Source organism: Rhinoraja longicauda, chromosome 10 (assembly GCF_053455715.1).
Source record: "Rhinoraja longicauda isolate Sanriku21f chromosome 10, sRhiLon1.1, whole genome shotgun sequence".
NCBI classification, from domain to species: Eukaryota; Metazoa; Chordata; class Chondrichthyes; order Rajiformes; family Arhynchobatidae; genus Rhinoraja; species Rhinoraja longicauda.
In genome coordinates this window covers 58176249-58191201 of record NC_135962.1, presented here as the reverse complement: position 1 = coordinate 58191201, position 14953 = coordinate 58176249, and the positions used below count along the sequence as shown (strand labels likewise).

The 14953-nt window shown below is 49.0% G+C and overlaps 1 protein-coding gene across 1 annotated transcript in view; it reads left to right on the top strand.

Moving 5' to 3' along the window:
- Positions 1-14953, top strand: part of nrde2 (NRDE-2, necessary for RNA interference, domain containing) — a 52510-nt gene that overhangs the window by 18796 nt on the left and 18761 nt on the right. The window contains exons 6-7 of the mRNA XM_078407235.1: positions 1177-1582; positions 3977-4110. Coding sequence (XP_078263361.1) covers positions 1177-1582; positions 3977-4110 — 540 coding nt within the window. The remainder of the gene's footprint in view (positions 1-1176; positions 1583-3976; positions 4111-14953) is intronic.

Here is a 14953-nt window from a genome sequence, read left to right as displayed (position 1 = left end):
TCTGCTATGTTTTCTGTGGCAAAAACATAAAAGGAGTTTAGTGCCGTGGGATTGATGAATCTCCTCATTAGGAAGAAGGGTCCTGATCCGAAACGTCACCTATGAATGTCCTCCAGAGATTTAGACTTCAGAGATGCAGTGCCGAAACAGGCCCTTCAGCCCATCGAGTCTGTGCCGACCAGCAATCTCCCCTTACCTAGCACTATCCGACACACTGGGGCCAATTTACTTTTTATAACCGAATCCAATTAACCTATAAACCCCCTTACATCAACCCCCTACAAGGGCGGCGCGGTGGCGTAGCGGTAGAGTTGCTGCCTTACAGCGAATGCAGCGCCGGAGACTCGGGTTCGATCCTGACTACGGGCGCCGTCTGTACGGAGTTTGTACGTTCTCCCCGTGACCTGCGTGGGTTTTCTCCGAGATCTTCGGTTTCCTCCCACACTCCAAAGACGTACAGGTATGTAGGTAAATTGGTTGGGTAAATGTAAAAATTGTCCCTAGTGTGTAGGATAGTGTTAATAGTGTTAGTGTGCGGGGATCGCTGGGCGGCGCGGACTTGGTGGGCCGAAAAGGCCTGTTTCCGCGCTGTATATATATGATATGATATGCGTGCGTTTTCTCCGAGATCTTCGGTTTCCTCCCACACTCCAAAGACGTACAGGTATGTAAGTTAATTGGCTTGGTGTAAATGTAAAATATTGTCCCTGGTGTGTGTAGGATAGTGTTAATGTGCGGGGATCGCTGGGCGGCGCGGACCCGGTGGGCCGAAGGGCCTGTTTCCGCGCTGTATCTCTAAATCTAAATCTAAAATCTAAATCTTTGGAGTGGGAGGGAAACCGGAGCACCCGGGGAAAACCCACAAGGTCACGGAGAACGTACAAGCTCCGTACAGACAGCACCCGTAGTCAGGATCGAACCAGGGTCTCTGGCGCTGTGAGGCAGGAACTCTACTGCTGCACCACGGTGCTGCCTGACCTGCTGAGTTAATCCAGCACTTTGCGCCTATTTATTTTGTTCTGTTCAGTCCGGTTTAGTTTATCGTCACATGTGCCAAGGTGCAGTGAGAAGCTTTTGTTGCGTGCGAATCAGGCAGCGGAAAGACAAAGCAGTTCCTTGTGCCTCCTTGTCACGAGATGTCCTCCCTCCCTCTCTCCCCCCCGCTCCCTGCTGCAGGATGAGTTAATGCAAGGTCCAAACCCGTTCACAGCGGCCACGGGGGAACCTGAGAAGAGGAAGCGGTCACGGCGGATGGTCCTGGAGAAGAAGCTGGCCATCTTGGAGCGAGCCATCGAGAGCAACCCCAACCAGGTGGAGCTGAAAGTGGCGCGGCTGCAGCTGTGCCAGGAGGCCTGGGAGCCGTCCAGCCTGGTCAACGAGTGGAAGAAAGTGGTCTTCCTTCACCCCAACAACACCGCGCTGTGGCAGCGTTACCTCCTCTTCTGCCAGAGCCAGTTCAGCACCTACTCCACGTCCAAAGTCAACGCCATCTACGGCAAGTGTCTCAGCACACTGGCGGCCGCCCTGGACGGGACCCTCGTGTCTCATCCCACCCTTCCCGGCACCGAAGAAGCCATGCTGGGTAAGACGGGTCTTGTTTTGTGTCGTGACCTGCAAGCACACAGTCATGGGGGACATTGCAGTATTTTCTGTCTTTAGACTTAAGATTTTAAAGACTTTAGAGATACATAGAAACATAGAAACATAGAAAATAGGTGCAGGAGTAGGCCATTCGGCCCTTCGAGCCTGCACCACCATTCAATATGATCATGGCTGATCATCCAACTCAGTATCCCGTACCTGCCTTCTCTCCATACCCCCTGATCCCTTTAGTCACAAGGGCCACATCTAACTCCCTCTTAAATATAGCCAATGAACTGGCCTCAACTACCTTTTGTGGCAGAGAATTCCACAGATTCACCACTCTGTGTGAAAAAAAACTTTCTCGTCTCGGTCCTAAAAGACTTCCCCTACGCTAGAGGACTTTAGAGGCTCTTTGTCCCACTGAGTCCGCGCCAACCCATGATACACTAACACTATCCTACACGCAGTAGAGACGATTTTACAATTTTACCAAAGCCAATTAACCTACAAATCTGAGGTAGACACAAAATGCTGGAGTAACTCAGCGGGTCAGGCAGCATCTCTGGAGAGAAGGAATGGGTGACGTTTCGGGTCGAGACCCTTCTTCAGACTGACCTGAAACGACACCCATTCCTTCTCTCCTGACATGCTGCCTGACCCGCTGAGTTACTCCAGCATTTTGTGTCTGCCTTCGATTTAAACCAGCATCTGCAGTTTTTTAACCTACAAATCTGTCTGTCTTTGGAGTGTGGGAGGAAACCGGAGCACCCGGACAAAACCCATAGACATTCCCAAACTTTCCAACTTAGTCAGGCCTTTCCAAAATATCTAAGACTCTAATCCAGGCAACATCCATAAAGATATATCACATCCTTCCTGTTATGGAGCAAACAGAACTGCAGATAATGCTCCATATGTAGCCTAACCAAAGTTTTATACAGCTGCAACATGATTACCTGACTATTATACTCAGTGCGCTGACTGGCAAAGGCTAGTGTGCTAAAGGCTGCCTTTACCACCCCATCTACTTGTCTTGCCACTTTCAGGGAGCTATCGACTAGTGCCGCCGAGATCCCTCTACACTTCAACAGACAATAGGTGCAGGAGGAGGCCATTCAGCCCCTCGAGCCAGTACCGCCATTCAATGTGATCATCACTGATCATTCTCAATCTATACCCCGTTCCTGCCTTCTCCCCATACCCCCTGACTCCGCTATCCTTAAGAGCTCTATCTAGCTCTCTCTTGAATGCATTCAGAGAATTGGCCTCCACTGCCTTCTGCGGCAGAGAATTCCACAGATTTACAACTCTCTGACTGAAAAAGGTTTTTCCTCATCTCCGTTCTAAATGGCCTACCCCTTATTCTTAAACTGTGGCCCCTGGTTCTGGACTCCCCCAACCGCATTCAAGAGAGAGCTGGATAGAGCTCTTAAGGATAGCGGAGTCAGGGGGTATGGGGAGAAGGCAGGAACGGGGTACTGATTGAGAATGATCAGCCATGATCACATTGAATGGCGGTGCTGGCTCGAAGGGCCGAATGGCCTCCTCCTGCACCTACTGTCTATTGTCTATAACCCCTTAATAATCTCAATGCCTCCAAGACTCTACCATTCACTGTATACTTTCTCCTATTACATTTGACTTCCTAAAATGCAACACCTCACGTTTGTCGGGTTTAAACTCCATCTGCCATTGCTCTGCCCACATTTGCAACTGGTGTACATCATAGAAACATAGAAAGTAGGTGCAGGAGGAGCACATTTGGCCCTTTGAGCCAGCACCGCCATTCATTGTGATCATGGCTGATCATCCACAATCAGTAACCCGTGCCTGCCTTCTCCCCATATCCCTTGGTTCCGCTAGCCTCTAGAGCTCTAGCTAACTCTCTTTTAAATTCATCCAGTGAATTGGCCTCCACTGCCTTCTGTGGCAGCGAATTTCACATCCTGCTGAATCCTTTGACATTTTCGCCCAGAGAGCTGTGGAATTCTCTGCCACAGAAGGCAGTGGAGGCCAATTCACTGGATGTATTCAAGAGAGAGTTAGATATACTGTAGCTCTTTGGGCTAACGGAATTAGGGGATATGGGGGGAAAAGCAGGAACCGGGGTACTGATTCTGGATGATCAGCCATGATCATATTGAATGGCGGTGCTGGCTCGAAGGGCTGAATGGCCTACTCCTGCACCTACTTTCTATGTTTCAAGGACATCTTTCCTCACTATCCACAACTCCCTATTTTAATTGGGTTCTATTTTTGCATTGGGCGCCGTTGAATAAGTGAATATAATATAAGAAACTAAGTTGAATAAGCGAAAGTCTTGGAGTTTTTTTTGGGCATTTGTTGTACTTGCATACTGAAGTGAGTCTAACTGCTTTGTTCGTTTTTGCAGCAATTTTCCTGCAGCAATGTCATTTCTTGCGGCAGGCTGGCCATTCTGAAAAGGCCATTGCCCTGTTCCAGGCCCTCATAGACTTCACCTTCTTCAAGCCGGACAGCGTGGCCGGGCTGACCACCAAAGCACAGGTAAAGGTGGCTCTTCATCTTCATCAGTATACACTGGAATTTAGAAGGATGAGAGGGCATCTTATCGAAACGTATAAGATTATTAAGGGGTTGGACACGTTAGAGGCAGGAAACATGTTCCCAATGTTGGGGGAGTCCAGAACCAGGGGCCACAGTTTAAGAATAAGGGGTTGGCCATTTAGAACGGAGATGAGGAAAAACTTTTTCAGTCAGAGAGTTGTGAATCTGTGGAATTCTCTGCCTCAGAAGGCAGTGGAGGCCAATTCTCTGAATGCATTCAAGAGAGAGCTAGATAGAGCTCTTAAGGATAGCGGAGTCAGCGGGTATGGGGAGAAGGCAGGAACGGGGTACTGATTGAGAATGATCAGCCATGATCACATTGAATGTCGGTGCTGGCTCGAGGGGCTGAATGGCCTCCTCCTGCACCTATTGTCTATTGTCTATCAAGTGCACAACCTCGCCAGCGGTTTCGCACATTCAATGGCGTCGCCTAATTCCGCTACTGAGCGCCACTGTTGCCGCTCGCCGTCCTGTCGCACAGATCTGCTGGAGACACAAGGAATTGGCGGCACGGTGGCTCAGCGGTAGAGTCGCTGCCTCGCTGCGCCAGAGACCCGGGTCCCATCCTGACCGCTGGTGCTGTCTGTGCGGTGTTTGTTCATTCTCCCCCGCGACCTGCGTGGGTTTTTTCTGCGAGATCGTCGGCAAGTCAGAATCGGTAGTAAAAAGAAAGCAAACTCAGTGCGAGCATTTATTTCAAGAGGGCTCGTAAACAAAAAACAGGGGTGCAATGCTGAGGCTCCACAAGGCGCTAGTAAGGCCGCGTTTGCAATATCGTGAGCAGTTTTGGGCACCGTATCTGAGGAAGGATGTGCTGGCTCTGGAGAGGGTCCAGAGGAGGTTTACAAGAACGATCGCAGGAATGAGTGGGTTAACATATGATGAGCGTTTGTCGGCGCTGGTGCTGTCTGTGCGGAGTTTGTACGTTCTCCCTGTGACCGCGTGGATCGTTTGGATCCTGTCTTGCAGCCTCTAACATTTGTTGGATCTGTCCATTGTCGACCACCTCCCCCTCCTCCCTCAGCCCCACCTGAGCTCGCACCCATTTCTCCCTTTCACCCTCCCCTTCTACCGATGATCCTTCCTCTGGCTTCACAATTCACTCCTCCTCTATCCTATCTCATGCCTCTTGTCTTTTCATCTCTGGCCGTTGTCCAATCATCCACCTATCAACCTCTCTCCCCCCCCCCCTTGCCAGTATCCACCCATCACTCTCCAGGCTTAGTCCTGCCCCTCCTCTCCTCCAGCTTTCTCCCTCCTCCATCCTCACCACCACCACAAAAAAGTCTGAAGAAAGTTCCTGACCTGAAACGTCGCCTATCCATGTTCTCCAGAGATGCTGCAGATAGACACAAAGTGCTGGACTAACTCAGCGGGTCAAGCAGCACCTCTGGAGAAAAAGGGTGGGCGATGTTTCGGGTCGAAGACTCGGACTCCAGTCTAAAGAAGTTCCCAACCCAAAAACGTCACCCTTCCTTTTTCTGTAGAGATGCTACCTGTCCTGCTGAGTTACTCCAGCACTCTATATTTTATTTTGGTAAACCAGCATCTGCAGTTTCTTGTGTCTGCCTTCGGAAAGTGGGAGAGCAATAGTAGCCCAAGATAAGGACGATCGTAAAGTGCCATTAGTTTGGTCGAGGTCATTCTTTTGTTTTAACCAAGTGGTTGTAGATAAAAAAGAACCTCATTAATCAACGTTTCAGTGTTGATCGTGGCCTTTACTTTGAGACAGCATTTATTGCCATGCTGGCCATTGTGTGCCTGGATTGCTTTGTAAATGCCACGGTTACTGTAACTGCTGAAGTGCGTGGGCATTTGCAAAGCCACATTTATTACCTCTGACAGAAATGCCTTGCAACGGAGATCTAAGAGCCATTTGCAAAGGTTAGTCATTTTGTAATTGTCCAGTGCGGTCTGCACATTTCTGACACGGACGTGTGAAACGTCTTGAGACCTTTTGGTGGCTCTGTTTGTGTGCAACTGCAGCGATAGTCTGGCATAAAGGCAGAAGCAACGTGCTGGAGTAACTCAGCGGGTCAGGCAGCATCTCTGGAGAGAAGGAATGGGTGACAGGCTTGCTTCCGTTCTGTATGACTCTCTGACTCTTCTCGTTCTGAGGCAAGCGCTGACCAACTACGGCTGGGCTGTGCTGTTCCTCACAGAAGTCGGTGACCACGTGATACTGAGCACTCAGTCTGAGGAAGGGTCTCGACCCGAAACGTCACCCATTCCTTCTCTCCAGAGATGCTGCCTGACCTGCTGAGTTACTCCAGCGTTTTGATACTGAGCACTCGCTTGGCAAGCTTGAAAAATTGATTAATGAGGTTCTTTTTTATCTACAACCACTTGGTTAAAACAAAAGAATGACCTCGACCAAACTAATGGCACTTTACGATCGTCCTTATCTTGGGCTACAATTGCTCTCCCACTTTCCGAAGGCAGACACAAGAAACTGCAGATGCTGGTTTACCAAAATAAAATATACAGAGTGCTGGAGTAACTCAGCAGGACAGGCAGCATCTCTACAGAAAAAGGAAGGGTGACGTTTTTGGGTTGGGAACTTCTTTAGACTGGAGTCCGAGTCTTCGACCCGAAACATCGCCCACCCTTTTTCTCCAGAGATGCTGCTTGACCCGCTGAGTTAGTCCAGCTCCTCGCTTGGCAAGGATACACAAGCAGTCTTCTATCGTTCCTCACTCCTGATATCTGCAGTCCCTTGCCAGCTGTCCACCAGTAAGTATTATGCATGGCAGGCCGAGGCAACGAGTCGATTAGTTCAGAGATGCAGCACGGAAACAGGCCCTTCGGCCCACCGAGTCCGGACTGACCAGCGATCCCCACACATTAACACCACCCTACACACACGAAGGATAATTTTTACATTTATACTAAGCCTACAAACCAATACAATATAATACAATACAATATATCTTTATTGTCATTGTACAGAGATTGGGAATGCGCCTCCCATACGATGCAATAAATTAATTAGCTAGTCTGTATTAATTTAAACAACCCAATGAAACAAATTGTAACAGTTTTAAAACAGAATAAAGTGCAAGTAGATTTATTCACAAAATGCTGGAGTAACTCAGCAGGTCAGGCAGCATCTCGGGAGAGAAGGAATGGGTGACGTTTCGGGTCGAGACCCTTCTTCAGACTGATGTCGGGGGTGGGACAAAGGAAGGATATAGGTGGAGACAGGAAGATAGAGGGAGATCTGGGAAGGAGGAGGGGAAGGGAGGGACAGAGGAGCTATCTGAAGTTGGAGAAGTCGACGTTCATACCACCGGGCCGCAAACTGCCCAGGCGAAATATGAGGTGCTGCTCCTCCAATTTCCGGCGGGCCTCACTATGGCACTGGAGGAGGCCCATGACAGAGAGGTCAGACTGGGAATGGGAGGGGGAGTTAAAGTGCTGGGCCACCGGGAGATCAGTTGCGTTAATGCGGACCGAGCGCAGGTGTGCAAGTAGATCTGTGCCGGTTCACTGTGCGATGTGACCATCCGGCTCAGCAGGACCGGTTCATAGCAGCTATGGCCCTGGGGATGAAGCTGTTCCTGAGTCTGGAGGTGCAGGCGTAAAGGCCTTGTATTGTCTTTGGAGCGTGGGAGAAAACCGATCTCGGAGAAAACCCATGCAGGTCACGGGGAGAACGTACAAACTCCGTACAGACAGCACCTGTAGTCAGGATGGAACCCGGGTCTCGCGCTGTAAGGCAGCAGCTTCACCACCATGCCACCGTGCCGCCCTAAAATAAGCCCAAGACTATTCTGTAGATCCCCGTTGAAGCCTACGGATGAGAAAGGATTAAAAACATATTTAGAAATACCAGTTTTGATAAAAATACAAGTAATGGAAAAGGGTGTAGCAGGAGTGCCCCCCAGTGGTGAACAGTTTTGGAACATTCTGTACAGCAGTGAAAATGTATTAATGGAGACCCGGATTCCATCCCGACTAAGGGCGCTGTCTGTACGGGGTTTGTACGTTCTCCCCGTGACCGCGTGGGTTTTCTCCGTATGTCGTTTCCCCCACACTCCAAAGACATACAGGTTTGCTGGTTAGTTGGCTTGGTATAAGTGTAAAAGCTGTCCCTCGCGTGTGTAGGATAGTGCAAGTGTGCGGGGATCGCTGGTCGGCGCGGACTCGGTGGGCCGAAGGGCCTGTTTCTGTGCTGTATCACTAAACTAAACTAAAACTAAACTAAACTTCTGTGAGCATCAGTCATCCCATCTGTGATACTGATTATTCAGTTTGTTTCATCCACTCCCAACGCGCACACACACACGTACACACACACACACACGTACACACACACGTACACACACACACGTACACACACATACACACACACACCTACACATGTACAGCTACACACGCACTCCTATACACACACATACAAATATACACATACATGCGCTCACACACACGTACACACACACATTCCTATACACACACATACACCTACACACGTACACCTACACACACACACTCCTATATACACACACATACAAATATACACACACACACTCACACACACCTACACACGTACACCTACAAATGCACTCCCATACACACACACATGTACACACACACATGTACACACACACATGTACACACACACACCTACACACATACACCTACACACATACACCTACACACACACACACACATACACCTACACACATACACCTACACACATACACCTACACACACACACACACACACACACATATACACACACACACACACACACACACACATGTATACACACACACACACACACAACTACACCTACACACATACACCTACACACACACGCACACACACACACACACATATCCACACACACACACACACACACACACACACACACACACACACACACACACACACATGTATACACACACACACACGTTTTTCCCTTCTGGGAATGGAGGACATGCCCAGAACTTCAGAATAAGGCAGAGAATTTGCAACTTGAAGGACAGCTGCAGTGGGAGCTGGTGAGGAGGGGTTTGCGTGAGGGGGGTGGCAGTGTTGGAGCTAAGCTGCAGTTTGTGGAAGCAGGGAGGCTGGCCAGGAAAGAATGGAATAGTCTCTGGTGGAAGGTACCAAGGCATCTGTTCAATTTCCTTTAATGTCCTTCAGTATGTTTGTACCGATCGAAGGATTTCTATTTTAAATTAATTATTTAATAGCATTCATCATTATCCAAAACAGATGAGTGGCTGGATATTTTAGTTCGATACTGGTAATGTCACCTCTGTCAGAAGGTTTTACAATTACAGTTTAGTTTATTGTCACACCTACCGAGGTACAGTGAGAAGCTTCTGTTGCGTGCTATCCAGTCGGCAGGAAGACAATACATGATTACAATCTAGCCATTTACAGTGTGGACACAAAATGGTGGAGTAACTCAGTGGGTCAGGCAGCATCTCTGGAGAGAAGGAATGGGTGCCGTTTCGGAAGAAGGGTCTCGACCCGAAACATCACCCATTCCTTCTCTCCCAAGATGCTGCCTGACCCGCTGAGTTACTCCAGCATTTTGTGTCTACCTTCGATTTTAACCAGCATCTGCAGTTTTGTTCCTTCATGTGCAGTGTATAGTATTGTCGGCATGGGGGGGCGCTGAGAACAAAGGGCATCTGGGGTGGGGGAGGGTGTGGGGAGGGGGATGGGACCAATAATAATTAAGGGTACTTTGTACCTTTGTGCCTTGTGGCAACTCTTTTGTGTTCTGTGTATGCAGAAATAGAGAATATCACTGCCTTCACGGTACATAGACAATAGACAATAGGTGCAGGAGGAGGCCATTCGGCTCTTTGAGCCAGCACCGCCATTCAATGTGATCATGGCTGATCATTCTCAATCAGTACCCCGTTCCTGCCTTCTCCCCATACCCCCTGACTCAGCTATCCTTAAGAGCTCTATCCAGCTCTCTCTTGAATGCATTCGGAGAATTGGCCTCCACTGCCTTCTGAGGCAGAGAATTCCACAGATTCACAACTCTCTGATAAACCCATTCTGATAAACCCATCGTAAATCGAAAATATCGTAAGTCAAAAATGCATTTACTACACCTGATTGCGTGCCTGACTGGGAGCTGCGGCTCGCTGCCATTTAGTTTAGTTTTGTTTCGAGATACAGCGTGGAAACAGGCCCTTCGGCCCACCGGGTCCGCGCCGACCAACGATCCCCGCACATCAACACTATCCTACACCCACTAGGGACACTTTACACATACGCCAAGCCAATTAACCTACACACCTGTACGTCTTTGGAGTGTGGGGGAAAACCGAAGATCTCGGAGAAAACCCACGCAGGTCACGGGGAGAACGTACAAAACTCCGTACAGACGGCGCCCGTGGTCGGGATGGAACTCGGTTCTCCGGCGCTGCATTCGCTGTAAGGCAGTAACTACCGCTGCGCACCATCGTAAAGTCGAAGCATTGTAAATCGAGGAACATCTGTAGTCGCCTGGGTTGGGCGCCATCTCCACCTCAGAGACTTGTTTCCAGCTCCACCTCAGACTTGAGTCCAATCTCAGTCCAAATCTGCTGATGCTGTGGTGTGTGGGGGGGGGGGGGGGAAAGGGCTGTCCCATTTCAGAACGTCTGAAGCTTCAAACGTGGACTCTAACTGCCCCCTTGTAGACGCACCTGATGCTATTGCACTATGAGGGGAACTCTCCAGACATCCTGACCAATGTTGACGCCTCGACCAACATTGCCAAGTCGTGTGCGTGTAGAAAGGAAATGCAGATGCTGGTTTAAACCAAAAGATGTTGGAGTGACTCAGTGGGCCAGGCAGCACCTCTGGAGAAAAGGGACGGGTGATGTTTCGGGTCGGAGCCCATCTCTTATATCGGAAGAAGGGTCCCGACCCGAACCATCAGCCATCCTTTTTCTCCAGAGATGCTGTCTGACCCGCTGAGTAGCCCAATCCATCGCACAGACCAGGCTCCCCACCATTGACTCGAACTACCCATCACAATGCCTCAGAAAAGCAGCCATCGTAATCAAAGACTTGTCGCAGGCTTCTGAACGGTCCTTCCATCAGCTAGGGCACTGTCCGATTCACCTCTACCCCATTGCGGACATTGGACTTTGTCTCTGGAACTGCTGAGAACTATACTCTGCATGTTAGATATGCTTATATGTATCTTGAACTTTGCTCTGCAAATTGTACTTGAGTTTGACTTGATTATATTTATGTGCAGTGTTATCTGATGCGATTGGGTAGCTTTTCACCGTACACGTGGCAATAATAAACCTCAACCTACTGGGTTTCTTGCATTATAACTTTGACAATCCTGCAAAAGTTACTTCATTGATTGTAAAGCGCTTGAACACGCTCCAGTTGTGAAAGTCGAAATATAAATGCAAGCATTTCTCGGACTTAGACGCGTGCTATCCTGCTCAACCAGCACTGGTATCCTGTGTTAGGGTGTCAGGGGTAATGGGGAGAATAGGGTTGAGAGGGGGAGAGATAGATCGGTCATGATTGAATATTCTTGCTATTGAGGGAGTGCAGCGTAGGTTTACTAGGTTAATTCCCGGAATGGCGGGACTGTCATATGTTGAAAGACTGGAGCGACTAGGCTTGTATACACTGGAATTTAGAAGGATGAGAGGGGATCTTATCGAAACATATAAGATTATTAAGGGGTTGGACACGTTAGAGGCAGGAAACATGTTCCCAATGTTGAGAGAGTCCAGAACAAGGGGCCACAGTTTAAGAATAAGGGGTAGGCCATTTAGAACGGAGATGAGGAAAAACCTTTTTCAGTTAGAGAGTTGTAAATCTGTGGAATTCTCTGCCTCAGAAGGCAGTGGAGGCCATTTCTCTGAATGCATTCAAGAGAGAGCTGGATAGAGCTCTTAAGGATAGCAGAGTCAGGGGATATGGGGAGAAGGCAGGAACGGGGTACTGATTGAGAATGATCAGCCATGATCACATTGAATGGCGGTGCTGGCTCGAAGGGCCGAATGGCCTCCTCCTGCACCTATTGTCTATTGTATGGCAGAGTAGACTTGATGGGCCGAATGGCCTAATTCTGCTCCTATCACTTATGACCGTATCCAGCATTGCATTGTCAGTGCATGTGGCAAAGTTGCATTTGATCCTTGCACCCAAATTCATGATACAGATGGTAAACAGCAGGGTTCCAGCACAAATCCCCGCAATAGCCCACTGGTCACAGCTCCACAATGCAAGAATGATTATTCCCAATGCTTAATTCCCTAGTCCATGCCAGCAGGTTTCCCACCAAACCCTGTGCTCTAGTTTTCTTTAATAATGTCATACGGTCATAAGGAATAGTTGAATTAAGCCATTCGGCCCATCAAGTCTACTCCGCCATTCAATCATGGCTGATCTATCTCTCCCTCCTAACTCCATTCTCCTGCCTTCTCCCCATAACCTCTGACACCTGTACTAATCAAGAATATATCTATCTCTGACTTAAAAATATCCACTGACTTGGCCTCCACAGCCTTCTGTGGCAAAGAATTCCATAGATTCACCACCCTCTGTGAAAAAGTTTTTCCTCATCTCCGTTCTAAATGGCCTACCCCTGATTCTTAAACTGTGGCCCCTTGTTCTGGACTCCCCTAACATTGGGAACATGTTTCCTGCCTCTAATGTGTCCAACCCCGTAATAATCTTATACGTTTCGATAAGATCCTCTCTCATCCTTCTAATTCTAATCCTCCCATTCTCCTGCCTTCTCCCCATAACCGCTGACACCTGTACTAATCAAGAATCTATCTATCTCTGCCTTAAACGTCTTGTGTGGCACCTTGTTGAAGGCCTGCTAGTAAGCCCACATTCACCACTTCAACTGGTTCACCTTACCTATTCTGCTTCCAACCCAGCTGTATGAATATTGATTTCTCTTCCCCTGACATCAGTCTGACGAAGGGTCTCGACCCGAAACGTCACCCATTTCCTTCTCTCCGGAGATGCTGCCTGACCCGCTGAGTTACTCCACCATTTTGTGTCTACCTCCTGTACCATTCTATTTTCTACATCCCTTGTTCTAACCAGTAACCATAGATCTAAATGGGGGAAAGTTTCCAGTTAATGGCAGGGCCTTTAACAGCATTGACATGCAGGGAGATCTTGGAGTCTAAGTCCTGTGCTGGCTGCAATAAAGTGGATAGAGATTAATTAAATTGAATACATTTTATTGGCCAAGTATGTACACATTCAAGGAATGTGCCTTGGTAGTAAGAACGTGCCTCGGCTCGCATGTAACAACACGACATACATTAAACGATTAAGAATAAAACATAAAACATTAAAACATTACGAATGAAACATTATAGTTTGAAGATGTGAATGAAATACAGAAGGCGTGTGGTGTGGGTAAGGAATGCTTGTCCACTTTAGTCGGGGCTTTGAGCATAAGTCAGGAAGTTATGCGGGAGCTTTTCAGGACTTTATAGCACATGCTGCCAAGGAGATTAGTTTACATTTGTACCAGGTTCGGCAGGAATATTGTGGAGAGAAGCAAGCGCCTGTACTTGTGCTGTTCTGTTGTATTTTCTTCAGTGTCTTTCTCAGCGCCAAAATGCTTTTCATCCATGGGTGACAATAGGTGCAGGAGCAGGCCATTCGGCCCTTTGAGCGAGCACCGCCATTCACTGTGATCATGGCTGATCATCCACAATCAGTACCCCGTTCCTGCCTGGTGGCGCAGCGTTAGAGTCGCTGTCTCATGGCGCCGGAGACCCGGGTTCGATCCTGACTACGGGTGCTGTCTGTACGGAGTTTGTACGTTCTCCCCGTGACCTGCGTGGGTTTTCTCCGAGATCTCCGGTTTCCTCCCACACTCCAAAGACGTGCATGTTTTCTGCGTAAATTTGGCTTCGGTAAAAATTGTAAATTGTTGCTGGTGTGTGTTGGATAGTGCTGTTGTGCGGGGATCGCCGGTCGGCGCGGACTCGGTGGGCCGAGTTGCCCGTTTCCGCGCTGTATCGCTAAACGAAAGCAAGACGGGATTCCCAGTGGGGGGGGGAGGGGTGTTGGAAAGGGACGAAAGGCTTAAAATGGAGGAATGCCGGGCTTAAGATGTGCCGAGACTCGGTGGGCCAAAGGGCCTGTTTCCCCGCTGTATCTCGAAACTAAACGAAACATTGCAGGGCGCTGAAGTGCAGACGCTGTTATGAACGGGGAACGAGGCTGCCAGGTTCGGCCCGGCACCTGTCAAACGGGCAGCAATGCGAAAATGTCGAGACAAGCTCTTGTGGGGTTAAACGTCGGTCAGGACACCAGGGAGAACACCCCTGTTTTTAGAGCAGTGCCAAGCGATCCCCTGCATCCAGCGGAGACGGAGGAATCCTCGTGCTCAACCTGATACTCCACGCTGGTAACTCACACCTCCCCACGGACCCACGCTCCCACTGCAGTATGACCGCGTGCCGCAGAAGCTCCATCACTTACGGCCAAGTGTCTGGATTTAGCCTGGATCAAGGATGGGCCAGCAGCCGCCCACGTTCCCAGTGGACTTCCGTAGCTGCACTTGGTGACAGGGTACAAATTACAAAGGCTTCAGGAAATATCAGGCGGATTAAATGTCAGCTTTGCCTGTCGACAAGAGGTGACAAATTGCTCTTGTGTGTGAATAATGCCAATCGCAGTCTCCCTTTACATCGGCATCGGACTGAGGAGGCAGGAATCGAGACGGTTGTTTTAATTCTGGTTCGTTTAATTTAGAGATACATCATGGAAACAGGTCCTTCAGCCCACTGAGTCCACGCTGATCATCCATCTTACA